Source organism: Camelus dromedarius, chromosome 33, assembly GCF_036321535.1.
Source record: "Camelus dromedarius isolate mCamDro1 chromosome 33, mCamDro1.pat, whole genome shotgun sequence".
Taxonomy (NCBI): Eukaryota; Metazoa; Chordata; class Mammalia; order Artiodactyla; family Camelidae; genus Camelus; species Camelus dromedarius.
In genome coordinates this window covers 10,115,614-10,137,084 of record NC_087468.1, presented here as the reverse complement: position 1 = coordinate 10,137,084, position 21,471 = coordinate 10,115,614, and the positions used below count along the sequence as shown (strand labels likewise).

The 21,471-nt window shown below is 49.7% G+C and overlaps 1 protein-coding gene across 7 annotated transcripts in view; it reads right to left on the bottom strand.

The window, feature by feature from the left end:
* CRACDL (CRACD like) overlaps nucleotides 1-21,471 on the bottom strand; it is a 95,864-nt gene that overhangs the window by 46,729 nt on the left and 27,664 nt on the right. For 2 of the 7 annotated variants that reach the window (XM_064481865.1, XM_031441118.2), the window contains exon 1: nucleotides 1,228-1,840. The exons of 2 other annotated variants lie outside the window; for them this stretch is intronic. In XM_064481865.1, coding sequence (XP_064337935.1) covers nucleotides 1,228-1,301 — 74 coding nt within the window. In that variant the 5' untranslated portion in view covers nucleotides 1,302-1,840. Of the gene's footprint in view, nucleotides 1-1,227; nucleotides 1,841-7,663; nucleotides 7,715-21,471 lie in introns of those variants that run through there. 3 more of the 7 variants (XM_064481863.1, XM_064481864.1, XM_064481868.1) reach the window with 2 other exon arrangements.

Below are 21,471 nucleotides of genomic sequence, written 5' to 3'. Positions count from 1 at the left end.
ACCGAAGAAGGAAGGGCTTAGTGGATGGACTGTCTGCCCAAGTCCCCCAGGATCTCCCACACCTCCAGGACGTGTGTTGCAACTTCCGCCTCCCAGGACTGTCCACCCAGCCCAGGTGACGTGCAGAGGCGACCACCACCAGGGCCTACAGAGAGCGCCACGCTGGAATTTCCCATTCGGTGCATGAGACGTGCAATTTGTTTCCCTGCACTTGCAAGTGAACTTAAACCATGTCATAGCTCTATTTCCCTGGGTCCTATCATCACAAAATCAAAATGCACTAAGGGCCAAACATTTTTAAGGGATGAGGTCACCTGCAGCCCGGGGGGTGGGGGGGTGGCTCTGCCAGTCCCCTGGTCTCTGCTCCCAAAGGGAGTCTGTCAGCTAAGAACAAGCCCTTTGGCATCATGTTGAGCAAAACAAGTCAGACAGAGAAAGACAAATACTGTATGATGTCACTTCTATGTGGAATCTAGAAAACACAACCAACTAGCGACTATAACAAAAAAGAAAGAGACTCATAGATACAGAGAACAAGCGAGGTTACCAGCAGGGGGAGGGGCAACAGAGGAGGGGGGAGGAAGAAGTACAAAGTATTGGGTAGAAAATAAGCTACAAGGACACACTGTACAACACAGGGAACAGAGTCAATACTTTATAACAACTATAAATGGCGTGTAACATTTAAAAACTGTTAATCACTATACTGTACACCTGTAACATTTAATACTGCAAAGCGACTACACTTCAATTTAAACAATAAAAATAAATAAATAAAAGAACAAGCCCTTTGTGCTGACCTTTAGTTACAGGAATACTTTTAATGGTCTTTTACTTTGACCTCCGCTGCCTTCCCTCCACCCGAAGCGCACAGACTACGCCCTGTCCATCCCAGGTACGGGCCTGGGCTATTAAGGGGCAAATGCCCTGTCTCCCGGTCCTCCTTTGCTCTCCTTCTCCTTTCCTTTCATTCCCCACCCCCTCACCTCTGCTCCCTGCTCCCCTCTCTTTCAATATATGCATGTGTCCCAAAGAAATCATCGTTTTGCTCCAGAATTCACACAATGCAAGGGGATAAGATAATGTCTGTGAGGAAGGAGGTCATAAACGAGGACAGATGCTGAAAGGCTACTCTCGGGCCCCAGCAGGCGGTCGTGGTGGTGGCAGGCCTCCCTCCCTCTCAGCCCCTCAGCCTCTCCCACCACCTCCTGGCTCTCAGAGGCGCACCTGGGGTCAGGCTTGATGCACTGGTAAAAGGCAGCCATCTTCGTGAAGGTGGAGGGGGCCTCCGGCACCTTCATCCTCGGGGAGAAGAGAGGGCCTTCCCTGGCCGCCCCTCCAGGGGCTTAGGATCCTCAGGACATCACTGGGTGCCAATCAAGAGCCTGGTCCCCAGTTCTGGAGCAGCACCCAGGGCCCCCGAGGAAGCAGGGCGTCTGCCCACTCCTGCTGCCCCGCAGGTCCCCCGGCAGGTGTGCGGCACAGGGCACTGCACTGGAAGCTCGGAAATGCAGGTACTTCCGTCTTTCACTCCATTCACGTGGGCAGCCAGGGTGGGGCTGGAGCGCCACCCGCCTCCCTCTGAGCAGAGTCGCTGCCCAATGGCTGAGGATGGAAAGCAACAAGCCTGGGCTCTGCCTTCCTGCACTCCCCAAGGAAGCGGGCAAAGGGCAAGAATTTCTCCATCTGAGCAAGGGCTCAAGGCCCTGGAGGCACGTCCACCCCTGCACTTCTGCTCCCAGGCTCTGGCTTTCTTGCTATTTGCTCTTAAAAGGCCCAGCATGTTGCTGCAGGTCCTAAGTGTGCTTTGTGAACTGCTTTCCTGGGACCTTCCAAAGGCTCCTTTTTGTCAGGCACCTGCTGCAGCGACAGAGTTCCTGCACTCCCTGCTGGAGACCACACCTGGCAGGTGCACAGACCACGCCCGCCCGCGGGAGGGAAATCATCCACTGCAGCCCTGCAAAATCTGCCTCCCTGGTGACGTCCTCCCTGATGACTGCAGCTGCCATTTCAAAATAATAGACTCCTGCAGCTCAGCATGGCAACTGCACCTGAGTAGATACAAGGCCTGAAGGCTGCAAACCGGGACAGCTGGCAGTTTCCAGGCAATGTCTGGAGGACTGACAGCAGGCTTTGCACGGCCAGGCGATCCTGCATTACTAATACCGAGGACCCGGCTGGCAGCAAGTGTGACTTCTGAAGACGGTTCTAAAAAAGCCCCAGCTTGTTCTTCTGTTTCCCAAAATGCATCTCTATCAAGTTCTGGCCAAATGGTTTACAATTTAAATAATAAAGCATAACCAGTGTATTTGATGATGACCAGAGAAAGCAGTGAGTTTCGAGAACTTGGAAAACAACCACTGAGTGCTTTGAAGGCAGTTCATAGACTCGCCCTCGTACGCTTCAGTCTGAAGACTCGCTGTCTGGATGCTGCCAGCAGCTCAGCCTTCTCCAGGGAGAGGGATGACACGCTGGCGGAGGTCTCCGACTCCCACGAGGTGGTTCAGAAGCAGAGCAGACCATTGAAGGGTTAGGGACAATGTCTCTAAGGAGTGGACCCAGCCAGTGGCCCTCTCTCTCCAGAGGCCAAATCCAACAGACCCACGAGAGACCCAGCAAATGGAGTCAGCCTCGTTGAGCTTGGAGCCGCCCTGCCACTAGCTACGGCCTGCTCTGCTCTGGGCCTGGTCAGTGTTCCCTGCCAGCCCAGCATCCAGGAGGTTGCCCAGCACAAGACAACACTCCTCGGACCGACACAACCCCACAAGGGGATGCGGTGTCATCCCTTGGGGGCCACTGTTGAATGCCCTGGGGGCTGAGAGGGACCCTGAAGATGAGGGAGGGCCCTGACACCACCGCTCCTGCACACACGCCTTCCCTCTGCCCCCTCGACCACCTCCCAGTGTGCTCGCCACGGCATGATCTGCAATATCTTAACTCTCTGCTCAATTTTAAGAAAATTTTCAGGAATTTCCTCTCTTTGATGCTTTCTTTGCCCTCCTTTGCTGTGCCCAAGCCTCAGGACATGGGACACGGGACACCTGAGAACCAAACTAAAGGCCAGTGACACCCTGGTGCCTTCCTGTTATGAAGCAATTTATCAACTGTAACAGAAAATCTTTCATAAAAAAAGAATCAAAGGGCTTTGTGACAGGACCTCCGCAGGCCTCTGAGCTCATTTTATTCAGAGGAAAGAGAATGAACCAGGTACCAGCTCCAAGGTGGTTTCTATTCTATCTCACTCAGTGCTCCTGGAGACCACAACCGGCAGGTACACAGACCACGCCCCCCTGCCAGAGGGAAATCGTCCACTGCAGCCCAGCAAAACCTGCCTCCCTGGCAACGCCCTCTGAATTAAGTGGTACATCTCCTTTCTGCAGGGGAGAAGACAGAGGGTCAGAGAAGTTAAGCAACTGGTCCAAGATCACTGAGCCAGCAGAAAATCAGACACACACGTCAAGGCCTGTACCTCTCCCAAGTGGGAGCTCTTCCCCACGCGCTCAGCTGCCTCCTGAGAAGCCCAGGCCAAGATTTCAAGTGACCGGTCACGTCATACCTTCTCTGGGCTAGAATTTGGCAGCGTGTATCAAAAGCCTTCAGAACCCTCACTGATCCAGTAACCACACTTCTGGGGATTTGTCCTCAGGACATAACCAAGTGTGCCCTGAAAACAGCACCCTACAAACATTCAAAAGTCTCATCAGTAGGACACATGGCGGGGGGTGGGTGCAGCTCAGCGGTGAAGCGCGTGCTTAGCATGCACGAGGTCCTGGGTTCAATCCCCAGTACACCCATTAAAAAAATTAAAAATAAATAAAACGTATTTTAAAAAATAGGAGACATAAACAGGAGACTGGCTGTGGTGCTGGGACACTGCCATACGAGGGAGTGCCGTGTCGTCGCTAAAAACCGTGTTACATGAAAATGCTGATTGACAAGGGAGAATTCACAACACACTGCAAGGGGGAAAACAGGCCACCACCGTGCCTCTCAGGGGGATGTGCACCACTGTACATGACGAGCTTGCTGAGCACAGATTCTGCTTCAGTAAGTCTGGGGAGAGGCCTGAGAGTCTTGTTTTTCTAACGAGCTCCCAAGTGACACCAGTGAGGCTCCTACGGACCCTCCATTGATGAGCGTTGTGCTACAAAATAGCATGTGCTGTGAAACCCACTGTAAGCGAGCAGGACCCGGTGTGGCCTTCCTGGGACAGACCCTTCCCCCATATCCTCTGCTGTGGCTCCTCTCTGAGGGACCCAGATAATAGTATCTGATGCACATGTCCTGAGTTGTTTTACAGGTCGTAAAACCACCCCCAAATGGAAGAAATTAACTACTTGATGATCATGAGTGAGTAACCCCCAGACCTACTGATAACGTTAACCCCTGTGACACCACCCTGTCACCTCACCATCAATCAGAGAACTGAACACATACCCTGGGATGCCCCTCCCTTACCTGGCCTTTAAAAACGCTTTGCTGAAACCCTTCGGGGCGTTCGGGTGTCTTGAGCACTGGCTGCCCAGACTCCTTGCTTGGTGCCCTGCAATCAACGCTGCACCTTCCTTCACCACGACCCAGTGTCGGCAGATCGGCTTTACTGGGTGCACAGGCAAACGAAACCAAGCTTGGCTGGGTAACACCACTGCTATTTTTTATTTTTTTTACAAGTATCTTAATGCATAAAAGAAATACAGGAAGGACCCCAGAAAGAGTGATCTGCATCTATGTCTAGGTCACAGAATTAGGAGTATTTTATACTTTCTCTCTGCACTTTTCTATGCTTTGCAATTTTTCCAACTGAATGTATATTTTGTTCATAAATAGGAGAAACTACAAGGCAGTGTATTGTAAACAGGCTGAGACTTAGGTCCCGGGACTTGGACTTAAGTTCCCTTCCCTCTCTGAGGCTGTTTCCCACCCCTGCAGACGTGCGGGGCGGCTGGTCTCCAGCCCTGAAGCGGGGCCAGGTGTCAGGTTCTGCCGTGGGCGGGCGGGCGGGCGGGACACAGCCCAGCTCAGCCGCGTCGGCCCCGCCCCCTCCACTGCTGAAGCAAGAGCCTGTGTCTGTGACAAGCAGTTTCTGTCATTTTTCCAAGGTACTTTCACATTTGCTTCCCCATTTGTCTCCACATCATTCCTCTGACAAAGAGCTGGAGGAGAAACCATCACTGCTGAGCTTAACAAGCACCGCCTGCAAGAAAGGCAGGCGACTTGTTCAAGGTCAGTGCCGGCCGGCTCCAGGCGGCTTCCATCCCAGGACACAGCGTCCCCTCGGCTCCACGACCTCTAACAAACCCCTTGCACGTGCGTGTGCGCACACACACACACACACAGGACCAGCCCGCTGTGCTCTGGCCCCAGGGTGGGAACAGTCCCCGATCCAAACTGACCTGGGACAGGGACGTAGAACAGGGTCTCCCCTGGGAATCAGCCTGGGGGAGACCCCACACCTCGTGCCCCCTAGCCCACTGTCGACAAAAGTAATCAATAAACAAGCAACAGTAAGAACAGGAAGGAGTTTTCTTTGAGCCAAACTGAGGACCAGCCCAGAAGCCAGCTTCCCAGATGACTCTGAGAAACTGCTCCGGAGAAGCAGGGTTTTCAGCAGTTTCATATCTTGTCAGAACAAAGAACATTACACAAGTCAGGGATACATGTCCTCAAGGTTTCAAAAGAAGAGACCAGCACATACACATACAGCATGGCCTGGGCATCTGGAACCCGAGTCTTATCATCAAAGGAGGATCAGCATTGCATCCAAGGAAGGGAGGCATTTGATCTTTACTTTTAACATGGACATTCTCTACTTCTGGTCCATGAGCCCTTTCCTTTAGTAATAAAAGCAGATGTGCAATGTATGTTTGATAGGCCACAAACGGGCTGTTTGATTAACATCAAATTCAAGTGAACTCATGTATGAAGCAGAACGATGCCCTGCATCTCAGTATGTGATCATGTCTTTTATCACCACTCATGCCTCCAGGAGTAGCCATTGTTCACTCCCGGAATTTTAAGAACATCACCGTGTGCATTTTCCTCATGTAACATTTTGAACTGTTTAAACACCGACAGAAGAGGTGGGTTCACTAGGGGTGGATTCTTCGCAGCTGCAAAGGCAGTCCAACCCAACAATTGAGGCCCCAAGCCCAAGGGAGCACTTGCGTTACTCAGAGTGGCTACTTACAAGGGTCAGGAGTGAGTCAGACAACTTCAGATCTTCCCTGTGCAGCGTGCTGTTCAGAAGCTAACCTTTACAGCAGTGGCGCTGTGTGCCACCTCTGTGTCCTTGACTCGCTTAATATCCCAAAGGGACATTATAAAGACCACAACGGCCATCATGAGTTATACTGCTCTTTAACCACAAAAAAGGCCCCTGCAAATCCCCAAAATGGAAAGAGCAGCTGTAGGTCAAGCTGCCACAGGGGCAGCTTTTCACAGTTCTTCCCAGTTGATCATAACTCTGGGGCAGCACTGAGCTGGGAGAGGCAGGCCTTCCGCACACATTGCCGGAGGGTCTCCCCACCTCGGCCACACAGGGCACTGGGCACCCTCCCAACTTGTCAATGTTACTATAATGACTTTATAGGTCTAAACTCACCTCGCTAGTTTAGTAACTAAAAAAGCAGCAACTTAGTTTTCACTTCAACTTAAAGAATAGTTTAAGAGACAACCAGGACGAATGCACTGCAGAGCATGAAGCTATTGTGAAATTACTTTTCCCACTTTGCCCATTCTGCTGACATTCCTCACTGAACACGGCCTTTGCTCTGAGGCCATGAGCAGCGGAAGGAGCAGGCTGCTCAGAAATCAGAATGGCAACACCAGGCACAGGTACTGCCACCCTCCCAGCACCCGCCCTGGGCAGACATCAGTAATCAACCAGAGCACCATTCTCAGAACTGCTCACCACACAGGCGGCGACTGCCAGTTGCCTGGAGCAGCGCTTGGCTGGAAGCCTGCCGACACTGTTGGCAGAAATTGCAATAATTCTATAGGACTGGGTTCTGGCCTCGTCTACCACTAATTAGCCAGTAACCAGCTGAGTGACTCGGGACAAGTCACTTCCCTCTCTGGACCTCCATCTCAGTTATGATATGAGTGATCTGGACTCTGATACCTGAGAGTCTATTAGATTAATTCAGAAAAATAAAGGTCTGTGAAATCGGCACAAACTTCTTTTTCTGTGGAGATGCTTTTGTTAGCCAACACAGGAAAAGACATGTTTGCATGAAGAACGACATACACTGAAAATATATTTTCAAACTCTAGTTCTTGGTATATTGCTTGTTTGTGATCCAGAAAAATGAAGTGGCAATGGTTATACCACAGAAAGCCCCTTTGGTCTGGCCTGGCCACCTCGCCTCCTGCCATCCCCCCACCCCTCCAACACACACACTCAGCCACTGGCCACTCTGCATGTCTGCTTCCCCAGGCCTCAGCCACACACACCAGTGCCTTTACCCTGAGAAACCTCTGCCCTTGCTGGGCACCCTGCACCCTTCCTCTGAGCCTCTGCCCACTTACCACAGTATTTTGTACTCATTTCCCCTCCTGGACTTGGAGCTTCTGGAGAGCAGAGACAAGCTCTTCTCATCTCCGGAGCCCTGATACATACGCACAGGAGATACTAGGTAAATATCATTTACCTGCGACTCATTACCTGCACTTAGAAAATCCAAGAGCAGAAATTCCTTTTCATAAGGTTCTTCGCTTTATTAACTTTCTTCGGAACTCCTAAGGGGAAAAAGAAATATTCTCAAATAGTTGATTTCGTGCGAGCCATTTGGTAGGATTCTCTGACAAAGTGCTCCTGTGTGATTCAGATGCGGGGGTTGGTTGGATCTGACATAAATATCCTCCTATTCTGTAATTCGGAGACATCACATTTGGAGATTGAGGGACATGAAGCAACGTGAACACACATTTGGCTCCTTACGTGAGGACATCTAATATTACGAATTATTCCATCCTCTCAGTATTTTAAGGACCTTGGCAAAGCAGCCAAGCTCCCAGTTTCTTAAATACTGCCATGGGGGAGGGATGTAGATGCCCCCATAACAGTTAGCACTCAGGGGGTCAGACTGGCCTCCTCAATCGGACTGAGAAGTCTTTGAGAAGAATGCCAATAAATTTGATTATTTCTGTATATTCCAAGGAGTCAAGGATGCAGTAGATGCTTAATAAGTGTACAGTGATTAATATAGTACAACATATAAACCACACACTCCTTAACTGGCCAGAGTCACCTGCGGACACAGCACTGGGCACAGTAGTATAGTCGGTAAGGGAGCACCCGTGAATTCCTCTGTTGACGGATGCGCAGGAAAGCGGCCAGGGGAAGGCAGGCTGCGTGGATCAGGCGGCGGATCGGTGAACAAGTGAGGACACCGGGGATTTCTCACACTACTTTCTAGTAAGCCAAAGCATGATGCTGGTGGCAGCTTACACGTGCCAAGAACTGCTGTAAATATTTCACATATATTTACTCTTTAAATGTTAGCTGAACTGAGTATTACGAGTGCTTCATCCAAGCCAGGCAACTCCGAGTCGTTAAGCAGAGAAGGAGAGTCACCAGGTGGCAGGTGGCCCCAGCACCAGAATGGGGTGGAGGGTGGAGCCCGGGGACCTTGGGACTCCTGTTTCTGGTGTGTCTGCCGGAGCTGGGTCCTGGGGTGGGAACAGGCTTTCCAGGTCTCCGGCAGTGAGGTCAGGGGGCCGCACAGCTAGGGGGCCCTCTTCCATCTCCATTCAGTCGCACTTCTCCCCAAGGACAAGGATGCAGCAGCCAGATGTGACCAGAAGGGTGCCCTCCAGATGCTCAGCTGCACTGGGCTCCGAGGGAAGACAGAGGTCAGGAGCCCCTGGCCCAGCTCTCTGGCAGGTGTGTCCGGTAAGCCCGCGGCCAAGCACAGGAGGAAAACATCTGCCCTGCTGACGCTGCCCCTGGGAGGGAAATCCTCCCAAGTGCTCTGCTTCATGGCTTGAGGCGTTGACAGGTTGATCAGCCTGGAGCACCTGTGCCTCACCTGCCCCCAGGACGGCCGTCAGCACTACTGCGGGGACCTGGAAGGCTGGTGGCAGTGTCTGCAGAGCCTGAGGCCCTGCTCGCTGCTGCGGGCAGCCTGGTGGGATGGAATCTGATGGCGGGTACGGACCCAGGCTGCAGTGTCCACCTGCCCCCTGCCAGGGATGTTCCGAGGCCTCAGGGATGGATGGCCAGTTCCCCAGCCACTCAAAGTGCAGCCTGTGCCCAGCACCCCCAGTGCCACCTGGGAGCTAGTTAGAGGTGCAGACTCTCAGGCTCCACCCAGACCAGTGGACTCAGAATCCACCTGGGACAGGCTCCCCGGCTGATTTCTCCACACGTTAAGGTCTGAGAACTACTGGTTTACATCCGTTGTTCTCGACCCCTGTTGCACATCAGAATCCCCTGGGGAGCTTTTAAAATTGCTGATATCCAGGGAGGTCCTGCCCAATCCCAGTTGCTGGCAGTGGGACCCAGGTGACTTCAAATGCAGCCACAGCAGAGAACCACTGCCCCGGAGGCATGTCAGGACCTCTGAGTGGCCCTCATGTCAGCAGGGGAGCCCTCAGCTGGGCCACCTGCAGGGACACTCCCCACGTGTAAGGACACAGTGCTCACTCACAAGGACAAGGAGCTGCCCCAAGCCTGGTACCTGCACCACGCAGGCATGGGAGCATTCGTGGCCCCCGTGTGTCCTGGTCCGTGATGCAGGGCGGTGGGGAGCTGGGCACACAGCATCACTGGTTGGGGAGAGAAGGCACGTCACATGGATCCAGTCCCCTTCTGAGAGGGGCCTCTTACAATACAGGCTGAGGGTAGCCCAGAAAGATCCACCCACTCATCACTGCTGGGCTGCACGCTGAATAAACGGTTCCAGGGAAGGGGAAGGAAGCTGTCCAGCCCTTAGGGAGGGTCTGGGAACTGTCGGGGTAACGGATCTAAAGCACACGTTCTACATTTAGTGCTCCAGTCTCTGTAACAGAAGGTTTTCCTGAGTCACCAAAGGTCAAATAAAGGAGAACTGAGGAACTGACTGCAGCTTCCTAGGAATGGGAACCCCTCGGGGGAGGGGGGCTAAAGGCCACTCAGGCTGCATGGCAGCAGAGGCAGTGACACCGTTTCTGGGCACAACAGCGGGGGGGGGGCCGCTACTCCTCCAGGAGGGATGGAAACTGTGCTCACCCAGGCCCAGACGCCCAAGAAGTCGGTAAGAGCCTGCCAGCACCTGACTTTTAATGCAGGGTGTGGCCCCCAAGACAGGAGCTGCAGACATGGCCCAGGCCCAAGCTGGTCAGTGCAGCTGCACCCGCTGGCAGGAGTGGCTGTTTCAGGGACAGGCATGTGACTCATTTCAGGCCAAACAGAGTGAGTCTCAGGACTTTTACGGAATTGTTGAAAGAGAATACTTTTTTGTTGGGTCTGGAAGGATGTGAGTCTAGAGGAGAAATAAACACCAAGAGACAAAAAGAAAAAAAGCCATGTACCTGGGGACTCTGTTTAGAGTCCTGGATCCAGCTGTTCCTGATGTCAGCTATCAGTGATTTTCCAGCTACCTAAGCTACAAAGTCCATCTCTCTGGTTTTTTAAAACCCAAACAAGCCTTTGCAAGCCTTATTTGCAAAAAAAGAGTCCCAACTAATTCCTCGGGCAAACGGGCTGTATGAGTGATGTCAAGCCATCTGAACCCTCTGGAGTGGCCCGGACACACTTTGGTTCTATTTTTAGATCTTTAGGACAAAGAAGTCTGGTACACTTTCAGGACACCTGCACCCGGGAGAGGCTGGGGCAAATGGTAAGGTAGGTTTTGGTAAAGGAAGAGTCTGCTCATTGCAGATTTACACAGGGCAGAGGCATAACCCCGCTGTATCAGAGTCACCTTTGAACAGCTCAGTCACCAGCAGAATAAGCCAACTCCTAGTTCTGTCCCATTCCCTGCATGTGCCCAGTGTACTCTGCTGGCCTTGCTTCTTCCATTAGGTGGGAAACAATCTGGCACAGGATGAAGGGCTGGAACTGGGCAGTGGCAGCACGATGCCTGGGGGGAAGGGTTGTGGGAGGTGCCTAGGAAAGCCAGCCTCAGATGTTTCACGTGGCAGAAAGATGACTCCTGGGCTTCAGAGGCAGCCTGGGGGTGGCAGTTCACCAAAGCCAAAGGGACCACAACCGGGGAGACCCAACACCGACCCAGAGAAACTGGCGCAGAGGCGGGAGGATGGAGGTCTCGATAGACTGGATGGATGGCGCCAAGGGCCCCCCAGCCTTTCTCCCACCAGACACCATGCCCACAGCCCGCCTCCCAGAACCAAGGTGCTGCCCACTGCATGCTGAGGGCTGAAAGAAACACTACACCGGCTGAGATGGAGGCTGATGGCCATGCACTCCATGGGCTCGGCGCAGAAAAAAAGCAGAGTTAAGAGGAAAACCAAGCTGTTTCTGGGGTACCCACCCTGGTGGCCTGAGACCTGCACGGGGGAAGTCTGGCCTGGGGCTGAGTTCACAGCAGGCGCGCTGCTCTCACTGGTCCCCGCCCACCTTGAAGACAGCACATCTTTGCAGCCCTTACACACGGCACAACTTGTGCGACCAAGCAGAGGAGTTAACATTCCACACCCAACAGAAGGGCAAACCTGGGCCTGAGAAGAACAGGTGGCTGTCTGCACAGGAGTCCTGGTTGTCGCTTACCGGCCGGGTCTCGGGTTCTCACCTGTCAGAGCTGCGCGCGCGGCCGGGTGAGATGATGTAATGCACAAGGAGCGTGCAGAGGATGGGAGGGCTCCGCGCGCACCGTTATTTTTGGCATCACTCAGAACGCAGCACATGGCGCCCACACACACCACCTCCACACAAGGCCTGCTCTGGCTGTCCCGTCCCTCACTCTCCGGGATGTGGAAACAGTGCTGCCCACAGGAGACGATCTGCGATCTGCGGCTGGGGAGCGGCCTGCGCTGAGGGATGGGGGTTGCAGACCCACAGGCGCCCCATCCTCCTGGAGACACGGGCCAGCAGAGGGCGTGAGTGGCACTGTGGGTTAGAACCTGGTGCCAAAGAGGCCCTGGAAGGAGGAGGGCCAACGCCGGCCCCTTCCTGCCAGGATGAGCAGCGTAGGGTCCCAGAGAGGGAGGGGGAGGGGTGGGGGGAGAGGGAGAGAGAAAAGATAAGATGGTGGGGCTGGACTGGAACCCCACTCTCTCCCTGGAAGCCAGCCTGCCTGGCCACACCACCAGGACACCCGTGCCCCGTCCCAGCCACCCAGCCCCACTTCAATGGAAAGAGGGAAGCAAAGGATGATGCTCTGATCCCCACCTGCAGGTACCGGAGAAACAGGAGGATGAATCTGGGCCTTCCAGAGAGCAATGCCAGATACTGTCCCGTCTTTGAACCCTGGAAACAAGTGTCCATGGAGCTGGGCATTAGGAGGGCAGGGAAAGGGCGCCTGGCGCAGACAGGCACAGGCGTGTGGGGAGCAGGTGTGTGTCCACGGCAGTTAGGCACCTGTGCTACTGGACTATGGGAAGGAAGGTGAAGTCCAAGCACAGGGGCTGCGGTTTACAAAGATGGCACACTCAGGACAGGGGCTGAGATCTGTGGTTGGGGTGGATTCGTCAGCAACTGTGAAAGGGGCATGAGATGTGTGGCTCGGGGGCTGTGGCATCCTACCTCCAGACAGGGCCAGTTTAAAGGCTTCTTCTTCCACTTCCTGCCAAGGAGCTGCTAACCCAAGGGGGTGGGGGACAAGGGTGAGAAGAACAACTGCATTTTTTTTATAGTCAGCAGGAATAAACAGCAGCCAAGAGCCATGATGATGCTACTGAAAGAACATTTACAATCCAGGATGAAATAATTATCACAAAAATACAATCGACAGGGTGTGTGGCAAGACTTTTTAAAAATTAACTCAGTAAAGCCGCATGAGAAAGAACAGATGAAAATGTGGATGAAAAAGCAGATGAAAATGTGGCCTTTAGAAGCTCAGATTTTCAGAGGTGGAAAAACTGGAGCTTTCACTTGGCAGCCAATCATTTTCCAAGTAACGTAACCGAGGCTGACGGGTTCTGTAACTTGCCCCAGGACACAGTGAATTCGTGGTGAAACTGAGCTCTTCTAGCTCACCAAATATAATGATGCCAAACATACAGTGTGACTCAAAACACTTTAAATAATAAAACCAAAAGCAAATGACATCATCAAAAATGGTGGAATAAGGACCCCTCCAAAATCTCTCCTCCATAAAAACAATGAGACAGCTGGCCAAAAAAAAAAAAAAAAAGGTTAAAATCAACTGTGTCAGAATTCTAGAAATCACACATCCTAGAAGCACCACACCGAGTCCCTCAGCAAAGACTGGGAGGCTGACTGATTCTAAATGTTTAAGAACGTCCCTGTCCAATCATTAGCTGAGACTTCAGTGGCCTCACATGACAAAAAATACAGACTTTAAAGAATTAGTTCAGAAAAGTCAATAGACAAACAACAACAAATGCTGGAGAATGTGATCTCCGAAGGTGCCACATTATATATTGTAAATGTTCAACAAAAAAATTACAAAACATACAAAGAAACAAAAACACAATCCATACATGGGAAGCCCAGATGTCGGACTTAACTTGAGAAAGAACTTAAATCGGCTATTTTAAATACGTTCAAAGAATCAAGAAACCGTGTATTAAACAGAGGATGAGAATGATGTCTCAACAAATATACAACATGAATGAAGAGACCAATTTACAAAAGAGAACCAAATAGAAATTCTGACATTGGAAAGTACAATAAGTGAAATTTTTAAAAAATCACTGGAGGGATTCAATAGTGGATTTACACTGAAAGATTCAGTGAACTTGAAGATTCGTCAATCGAGATTAAGTAGCCTGGGAAACAGAAACACAATGAAAAAAAATAGACTGAGCCTTAAAGACCTGTGTGACATCACTGAGCATACCAACATGTGCATATTAGGAATCTCAGGAGAGGAGAGAATGGTGCAGAAAGAACATTTGAAGACCTAATAGCTGAACACTTCTAAAATTTGAGGACAACCATAATCTATACACCCTAGAAATTCAACAAACTCCAAGGAGGATAAACTCAAAGAGATCCACACCAAGACACGTGGTAATCAAGCTGTCAAAGACATGAGAAAATCTTGAAGGGACTCATCCCCTCCAAGGGATCCTCGATAAGATTAGCAGCTGATTTCCCATCAGAAGCCACAGGACCAGAAAGCAGTAGGATGAACCATCCAAAGTGCTAAAAGCAAAAGACTGTCGATGAAGAACATGAGATCCAGCACCCTATTCTTCAGCAATGAAAGAATGGGGGGAAACCGCTTAACGGGTACAGAATTTCCTTTTGGAGTGAAAAAAAAGAAGTGTTTTGGAACTAGATAGAGGTGGTGAATGTACTAAATGCCACTAAATTGTTCCCTTTAAAATGGCTAATTTTGTGTTCTATGAATTTCACCTCAATTGCTAAAAATGAAGGAAGGAATAAGACAAACTAAGACATTCCCAGATAAACAAAAACTGAGAGAAATTGGCACTAGTAAACCTGCCCTACAAGAAATACTAATGGGCATAGACAGTAACTCAAAACCACACGGAAAAATTGACTTGAGTACAGGTGAGCTGAGTAAAGGCAATTACATGGGTAAACATAAAAGCCGACATAAATGTATTACTGCTTGTAACTTTTTTTTCCTTCTATCTAATTTAAAAGACAGTTGCATAAAGCAATAATTCACAAATCTGTGTTGAGGAGCACATGGTGTATGAAGTTATAATTTGTATGACAATAACAGCACTGAAAAGAGGGGAGGGAATGGAGTTATATAAGAGGAAGTTTTCTATGTACTATTAAAATTATGCTGGTATTACTCTGAACTGAATCGTTATATATTAAAATCATAATTCCCAAGGGCAACTACTAAGAAAATAACTCCCAAAAAGGTAAAAAAAATGACAAGGGAGTTTAAATGGTACAGTAGAAAATATCTATTTAACACAAAAGAAGGAAGCAATGGAGGAACAGAGGAACAAAAAAGGCTTACGACATACAGAAACCAAAGCCCAAAATGGCAAATGTAAATCCCACCTTATCAGTAATTACATTAAATGAAAACGAGGTAAACATTCCAAATAAAAGAGAGAGACTGATAAAATGGATTAAAAAGTGATCCAACTATATGCTGTCTACAAGAGATAACTTTAACTTCAAAGACACAAATAGGTTGGAAGTAAAAAGATGAGGAAAAGATATGTCATGCTAACTGTAACAAAAACAGAGCTGGAGTGGCTCTACTCTATCAGACAAAATAGAGTTCAAGACATAAATGACTAGAGACAAAGTGGGAAATTATATAATGATAACAGGGTCAAGCAATCAAAATTTAACAACTATACCCATATGTGCACCTAATAACAGAGCTCCAAATTATATGCAGCAAAACTAACAGAATTGAAGGAAGAAACAGACAATTAGGCAGTAATAGTTGAAGTCTTCAATGCTCCATTTCAATAATTATAGCACAAATAGATGTAAGATCAACAAGGAAATAGAAGACTTTAAAAATGTGATAAACCAACTAGACCTGACAGACACAGAACATTTCTTAGGCCATAAAACATCCTCAATACATTTGAAAAGGTTAAAATCACACTATGTATGTTCTCCAACCACAACAGAATTAAATTTGAAATCAATAAGAAGGAAATTTGGGAAATTCACAAAATATGTGGAAATTAAATAACACACTCCTAAGTAACCAATGGGTCGAGGAAAAAAATCACAAGAGACATTAGAAAATAGTTTGAGATCAATAAAAACAAAAATTTATCGATGCAGCTAAAGCAGTACTTACCAGGACATTTATAGCTCTAAATGACTATATTAAAAAGGAAGAAAAACCTCAAGCAATTGCCTGACATCCCACCGTAAGAAACTGGAAAAAGAGCAAATTAAACTGAAAACAAGAAGAAGGAAAAAAATAATAAAGATTTGAGAGGAAATTAGTGAAACTGAAAACAGAAAAACAATAGAGGAGATCAACAAAGCCAAAAATTGGTTCTTTGAAAAGGTCAACAAAATTGACAAACCTTTAGCTGGACTGGCCAAGAAAAAAGGAGAAAAGACTCATGCTACAAAATCAACAATGAAAGAGGAGCCATCACTATTAAACTTACAGAAATAAAAATGATTACAAAGGAATTCTATGAATAACTGCGTGCCAACAAACTAGAGAACGGAGATGAAATGGACATGTTCCTCGAAAGACACAAACTACCAAAACTGACTCAAGAAGAAAGTTTTAAGTGACCTGTTACATCTACAGAGATTGAATTAGGAATTTTGAAACTTTCCACAAAGAAAAGCCCATGCCCAGATGGCTTCACGGGTGAATTCCAGTTTAAATGTGCAAAGAAGACTACTAATGGATTGTAGCTTCTTTGCGGGTAATGGAAATGTTCTGGAATTAGACTGTGGTGGTGGTTCATAACCTTGTCCTGGGATATCTGAACTGTATCTCTACCATTCTCAAAGTAGGAGAGAAGCAAAAACAAAAGCAATCTAGTAGAATTATAACAACGTGATTCATGGATCTTTTTTTTTTTTCTTATTGGTAAAGTTGAGCACGTTTGAAAAGTTGTATGTGAATCATAAGCCCCTTTCTTCTTTTTTTTCAATCCTAAAAGTAGGTGGCTTCTTATTTCATCTCTTCCAAACCTTTTCTACACTGTGAAAGCTTTTCAATAAAGCTGAAGACATGAGTCATGCTGGGAGAAAATATATGAAATATATATAAGAAATGGAATATATATCCTTAATTTATAAAGCGCTCTTATAAAACAATATGAAAAAATGCAAACATTCCACTGAAAAGCAGGCAAGGGATATATAAAGACAATTCACACAATAGGAAATAGCCAGTAAAAAAAACTGGTTAGCCCCACTAATAACCTAATGTAACAACTGGCCTCTTGAAAAATTTAAAAGGTAGATACAATTCATCTTTGGCAGAGTGTGAGAAATGCTCCCAAATGCTTCTGGTACTTTAAAAACCATACACCTTTTTTTGATAGCCACTTGGCAGTTTCTATCAAAATCTTTAAATGTATTCATCCTAAGACCTAGCAATTACACTTGTGGGAGTTGGTTCTCTAGACATATTCAGAGGCACATACAGGTAAATGAGCAAATATGTTCCCTGCAGCCACTTTTTAGTTAGTCATATTATAAATACTTCTTGATATGGGAATGATTAATTATTTGGAATACTAAAGAGTGGCTAAAAGAAATGAGATCTATTTACTGACATGGGAGTATCTATAAAATAAATTATGAGGTTTAAGTAAAGATATGCAGAAAAATATGCAAACACAGTATGATTTCATTTTTGCAAAAAATGTAAACCCCACCATGCATGCATGTGTGTATGTATATATGTAAATATATAACGCATATTACATATATATAAATGTAACTGGTTACAGAGCAAGCTGGACTCCTTAGAGCGAAGCAGAAACCATCCCTACCCTTCCTCACACTCTTACTAAACTTGCTTTGTGGATCTATTTCTGCCACGTGCAAACATCGCAGCCATAGTTTTTTCAGGCTTTCTGAAATAGCAGATGACTAGCCCACCTACTTTGGCATCAAACACTCCGGTCCTGTCCAGTGGACTAGAGGGTGGTGTCTCCGCTCTCTGGCTAATGGAGGCCCAGAGGCCCATGGGAGAAGCTGTGTGGACACCTGCCTGACCTGGGCCAAGGGCCCCCAAGGACAGATCCAGGGCTCTCCAGGTGGTCTCAGCTCCCCTACCCCTGCCTCCCTCCAGCAACACTGCCCTTGACCTGGGCCCACCTCCCCACTGTAGGCTCACAAACTCTCTGGGGACCCCTGGGGCCACGTCCCTCTCGGGGAGCCATTACTCTGGCCACACCCCTGGCAGGAGTGCCATCCATCCAGCAAGGCCCTTTCCACCACCTCCAGATGCAAGGATGAAAATGGGATCGCTGATAACATCTCCAAAGAAATTCTCTCCAACCTGAGATTCCAGCACTTTGGCAAGCTGGAGGTGACTGGGGTCAGCAAGCCCTGCCTTCCTCACATCGTGGAAACAGGGGCTGTGGCAGACCCCGGAACTGCCCTCATCCCGAGTGCAGAAAGAGCCCTGCGCTCACCTCCTGTTGTGTGAAAGTACAGAAGAGCTGGAGGGACGCACAACGGCTTATCTCTGGGAAGGGATTTAGCTTTTTACTCTTGATGCTGCAGTAGTGTTTGATTTTTGAAGTTAATCATGTAAATTAAAAGAGAACTGGAAAGAAAAGAGACTCCCCAGTCTATTTCTGACCTTCTCGGTCTGAACAGATGGTCTTTTACTGGGGAATCCCAGGCCATGAGCAGGAGCCCAGCGACGGCGCTGACTTCTCCCATCCTATGAATTCACTTGAACTCCCCGGGACCGCACGGTGGAGTCATCTGGGCGCCATCCCCGGCGGTTCTGACGTAATTAGCCAGGAATGGGCGTGGGCATCAGGCTGCGGCAAAGCTCCCCAGGTGACTCCAAAGTGCTCCTTCTACAGGGTCCAAACCATGCCCCCTGCCCACCCTCCACGGCCCCGCCTGTGTCAACGCTACCTCCTCCCAGTGGAGCTGGAAACACATGCAGGGGTAGAAACAGCAGCACTGGAGGGGAGGGGACAACGTGGGAGCCTACGGCCAGGAGCGGGAGGGCGGACACAATGCCACAGGACCACTCACAGTCCAGCAAACAGTGGGCCCGGGAACCTTCCAGAGTCAGGGTCTTTTAAAGATTTCTACTTTTCTCCAGCCTTCTTCCCTTCTTCTGAATCATCGTCCCTCTGTGTCTTGTACACCAAGCAGTGCCTGTTGCTGTTGTTAGAGTGTTGCAGGTTTTTTTGGCTTTACCCAGAGGGTCTCTTTGACTGATTTCTTTTTTTGTTTTCCCCATTTGGGATGTCACGGTGAACTTCTGACTTCCTCCAGGCACGAAAATGCCTTCACTGGTCCTCACACTGGTTAATAATGTAGCCAGGAGCAGCCTTCTATGCTGGAAATCAGCTCCCCTACCCCTGGCAGACACTGCATCACTGTGCTTCAGGTGGTGCTGAGGAGAAGTCTGCTGCCAGTTTGATTCTGTTCTTTTTGGCAACCGGCTTTTCCTCTCCAGAAGTTTTAACAATATTTCCTTATCCATAATGAGTCTGAAGTTTTGCTGGAATGTATTTCCCCCAGGCCTCTCCTTTGGATGGGAGGCTGGGGGGCCGAGACTCTCATGACTGGTGACAATAGGAAAGCTCTATTCTGCGTGCAAAGCACGTGATGTCTTTCATTCCAGGACAGCGTCCTCTTTCCTCATTTTATTCTCCTCCGTGTCTGTTCAGAGGTCTCAAGTGACCTCAGGCTGTGCCATGACTGTGTCAGACCCCAACACCACCACTAGGAGACTGTCCAGCCAGTCTGTCCACCTTCAGAGAATGCTCTTGGTTTTATTCCGGAGGCAGTAGGGGTTCTTGGGGCAGTGGAGAGGGGGTGGAGGCAGCAGCTCCACACACAGTTCTGATTCCTCGTGTTCGATCACAAGAAGCTCGGAGCTTTCCAGGGCCCCCGTGAAAGACTCACGGGTCTCTCCAGGATCGTAGGCCGCTGCTCTGGTTTCTCTGTCAACCCATTCTGCTTTTACCTTCTAGGGATCCCTCTGAATTTCCAGTTTGCGGAGGGTATCATGACTCCACTTCTTTTCAGCTCACTGTCCACCCCTGGAGAGGGACCCGGCAAGGGAGGAGGGTAGATGTGTGTGCCTGGTCAACCAGCCCAAACTCTAACTTCCAGAACAGCAACTTCACAAAATCACACTTCTGGAGAGACTCCCAGCGATCACCTCATGCAAATCCCTCACCTGAGGGGCCAGGAAGCAGACCCAGAGAAGCCAGCGACTTGTCCACGCACCACACCGGTGGGTCAGTGGGAAGCCAGGGCAAACCAAGGGCCAGGCCACATGGGCAGTGCCCAGAAGCCATGACCACTAGATCACTCTGTTCCTGGAGGTTTGCTTCAGTCAGGAAATCAGACAAGACTTCAAGCAAGAACAGACGGGGCCCTCGGCCCTGGCAGAACTGTGAAGCCAGCAGAGCCGGTCCACACTCCAGGGCCCGTCCCCAGGCAGTCTGGGCGGCTGTGAGAACAAGACAAGCTGTCCCCAAGGATCCTGAAGACCAGGCTGGCTGGACATGACTTCAGAGATGGCCGAGCCAGCCCAGGCACGAGGCACACCCCTCCCCTGCCCGGGAGTACCACGGGGACCTGCTGGAGCAGAGCGCTCACCAGCCCAGCTCCCCCCAGCCACCCAGGGTCAAGGGCCTGAGCACATGAGCGGGACACGGGGGCCCCAGCTGCAGCTGGGTGGCAAACCCAAGGTGGGGGCTGCTGTCTGAACCCATCTGAGTTTCCAATCAGCAACACAGGTGCCCAAACTTGGACTCAAGACCTATGCCTTCCAAGTGGAAAGTCACCTTTTTGGGTGCAGGGTGGGGAAGAAGAGTGGGAAGGAGAAGGAGGGGGGAGCAGGCACCCCCACCCCATCTCTGTAACCGTCTGGCCACGGGACCTCGTGGGACAGGGAGGGACAGCCCAGGAGGGGACAAACTGGGAAGTGTTTCCCCATTCACTGGAGCAGAGAAGCAACCACACATCCACAGCACGTGAGAGCTGGGGACAGAGCATGATGCTGGGCAGAGTGGCCACACAGAGCAGCAGAAGATGCGACTCCCCTGAAACGGGACAAAAACCTCGGGGTGACCTGACGTTGCCCACCGACGGAGGGGGCAGGCCCTTTGGGCTCAGCTTTGGTGAGTGGGCAGCAGCCGGCAGAGTGTGAGAAAGGAGGTGAATCTCTAACGTGAGGTCAGGCAGAGGAATGATTTGTGATGCTGTGCAGAAGGGTTTCTGTGAAACTCCCCACAGAAGGGAGCTCTCGGAGACTGTCTTCAGCTGCCTCAACTCTTCCAGTCCCCGTCCTCTCCCTCGGCGGTATTTGGAGTCCCCGTCACCTGGTTTAACACAATTATTATTATTCCAGTGTTTCAGCAGTTATTTCCCCGACCAGACCGCAGGCAGTTCAGAAGGCATTAAATCCTACTGGTCGCTGGCTCTGGGATTTTACAGATGACTCTGTCCATTCATCATAAAATGTTCCCTCAGCGCCTTCTAGCTCTAGGCCCTGTGCTTGGAGCCCAGAACACAGTAGTGGCAACACAGGGGAGACCTGTCCCCAAAGATCTGGGGGCGATGATGATACAGCGTGGCCGGTGCCAGGACAGAAGAACACGCGACTCCGAGAACAAGAAGGTGGGATGCCCAGCCCAGAAGGAAGTGATGTCTAGGCTGGACAGGTGGATAGAAAATCTGCCAGAGATACACCATGTGGTCGG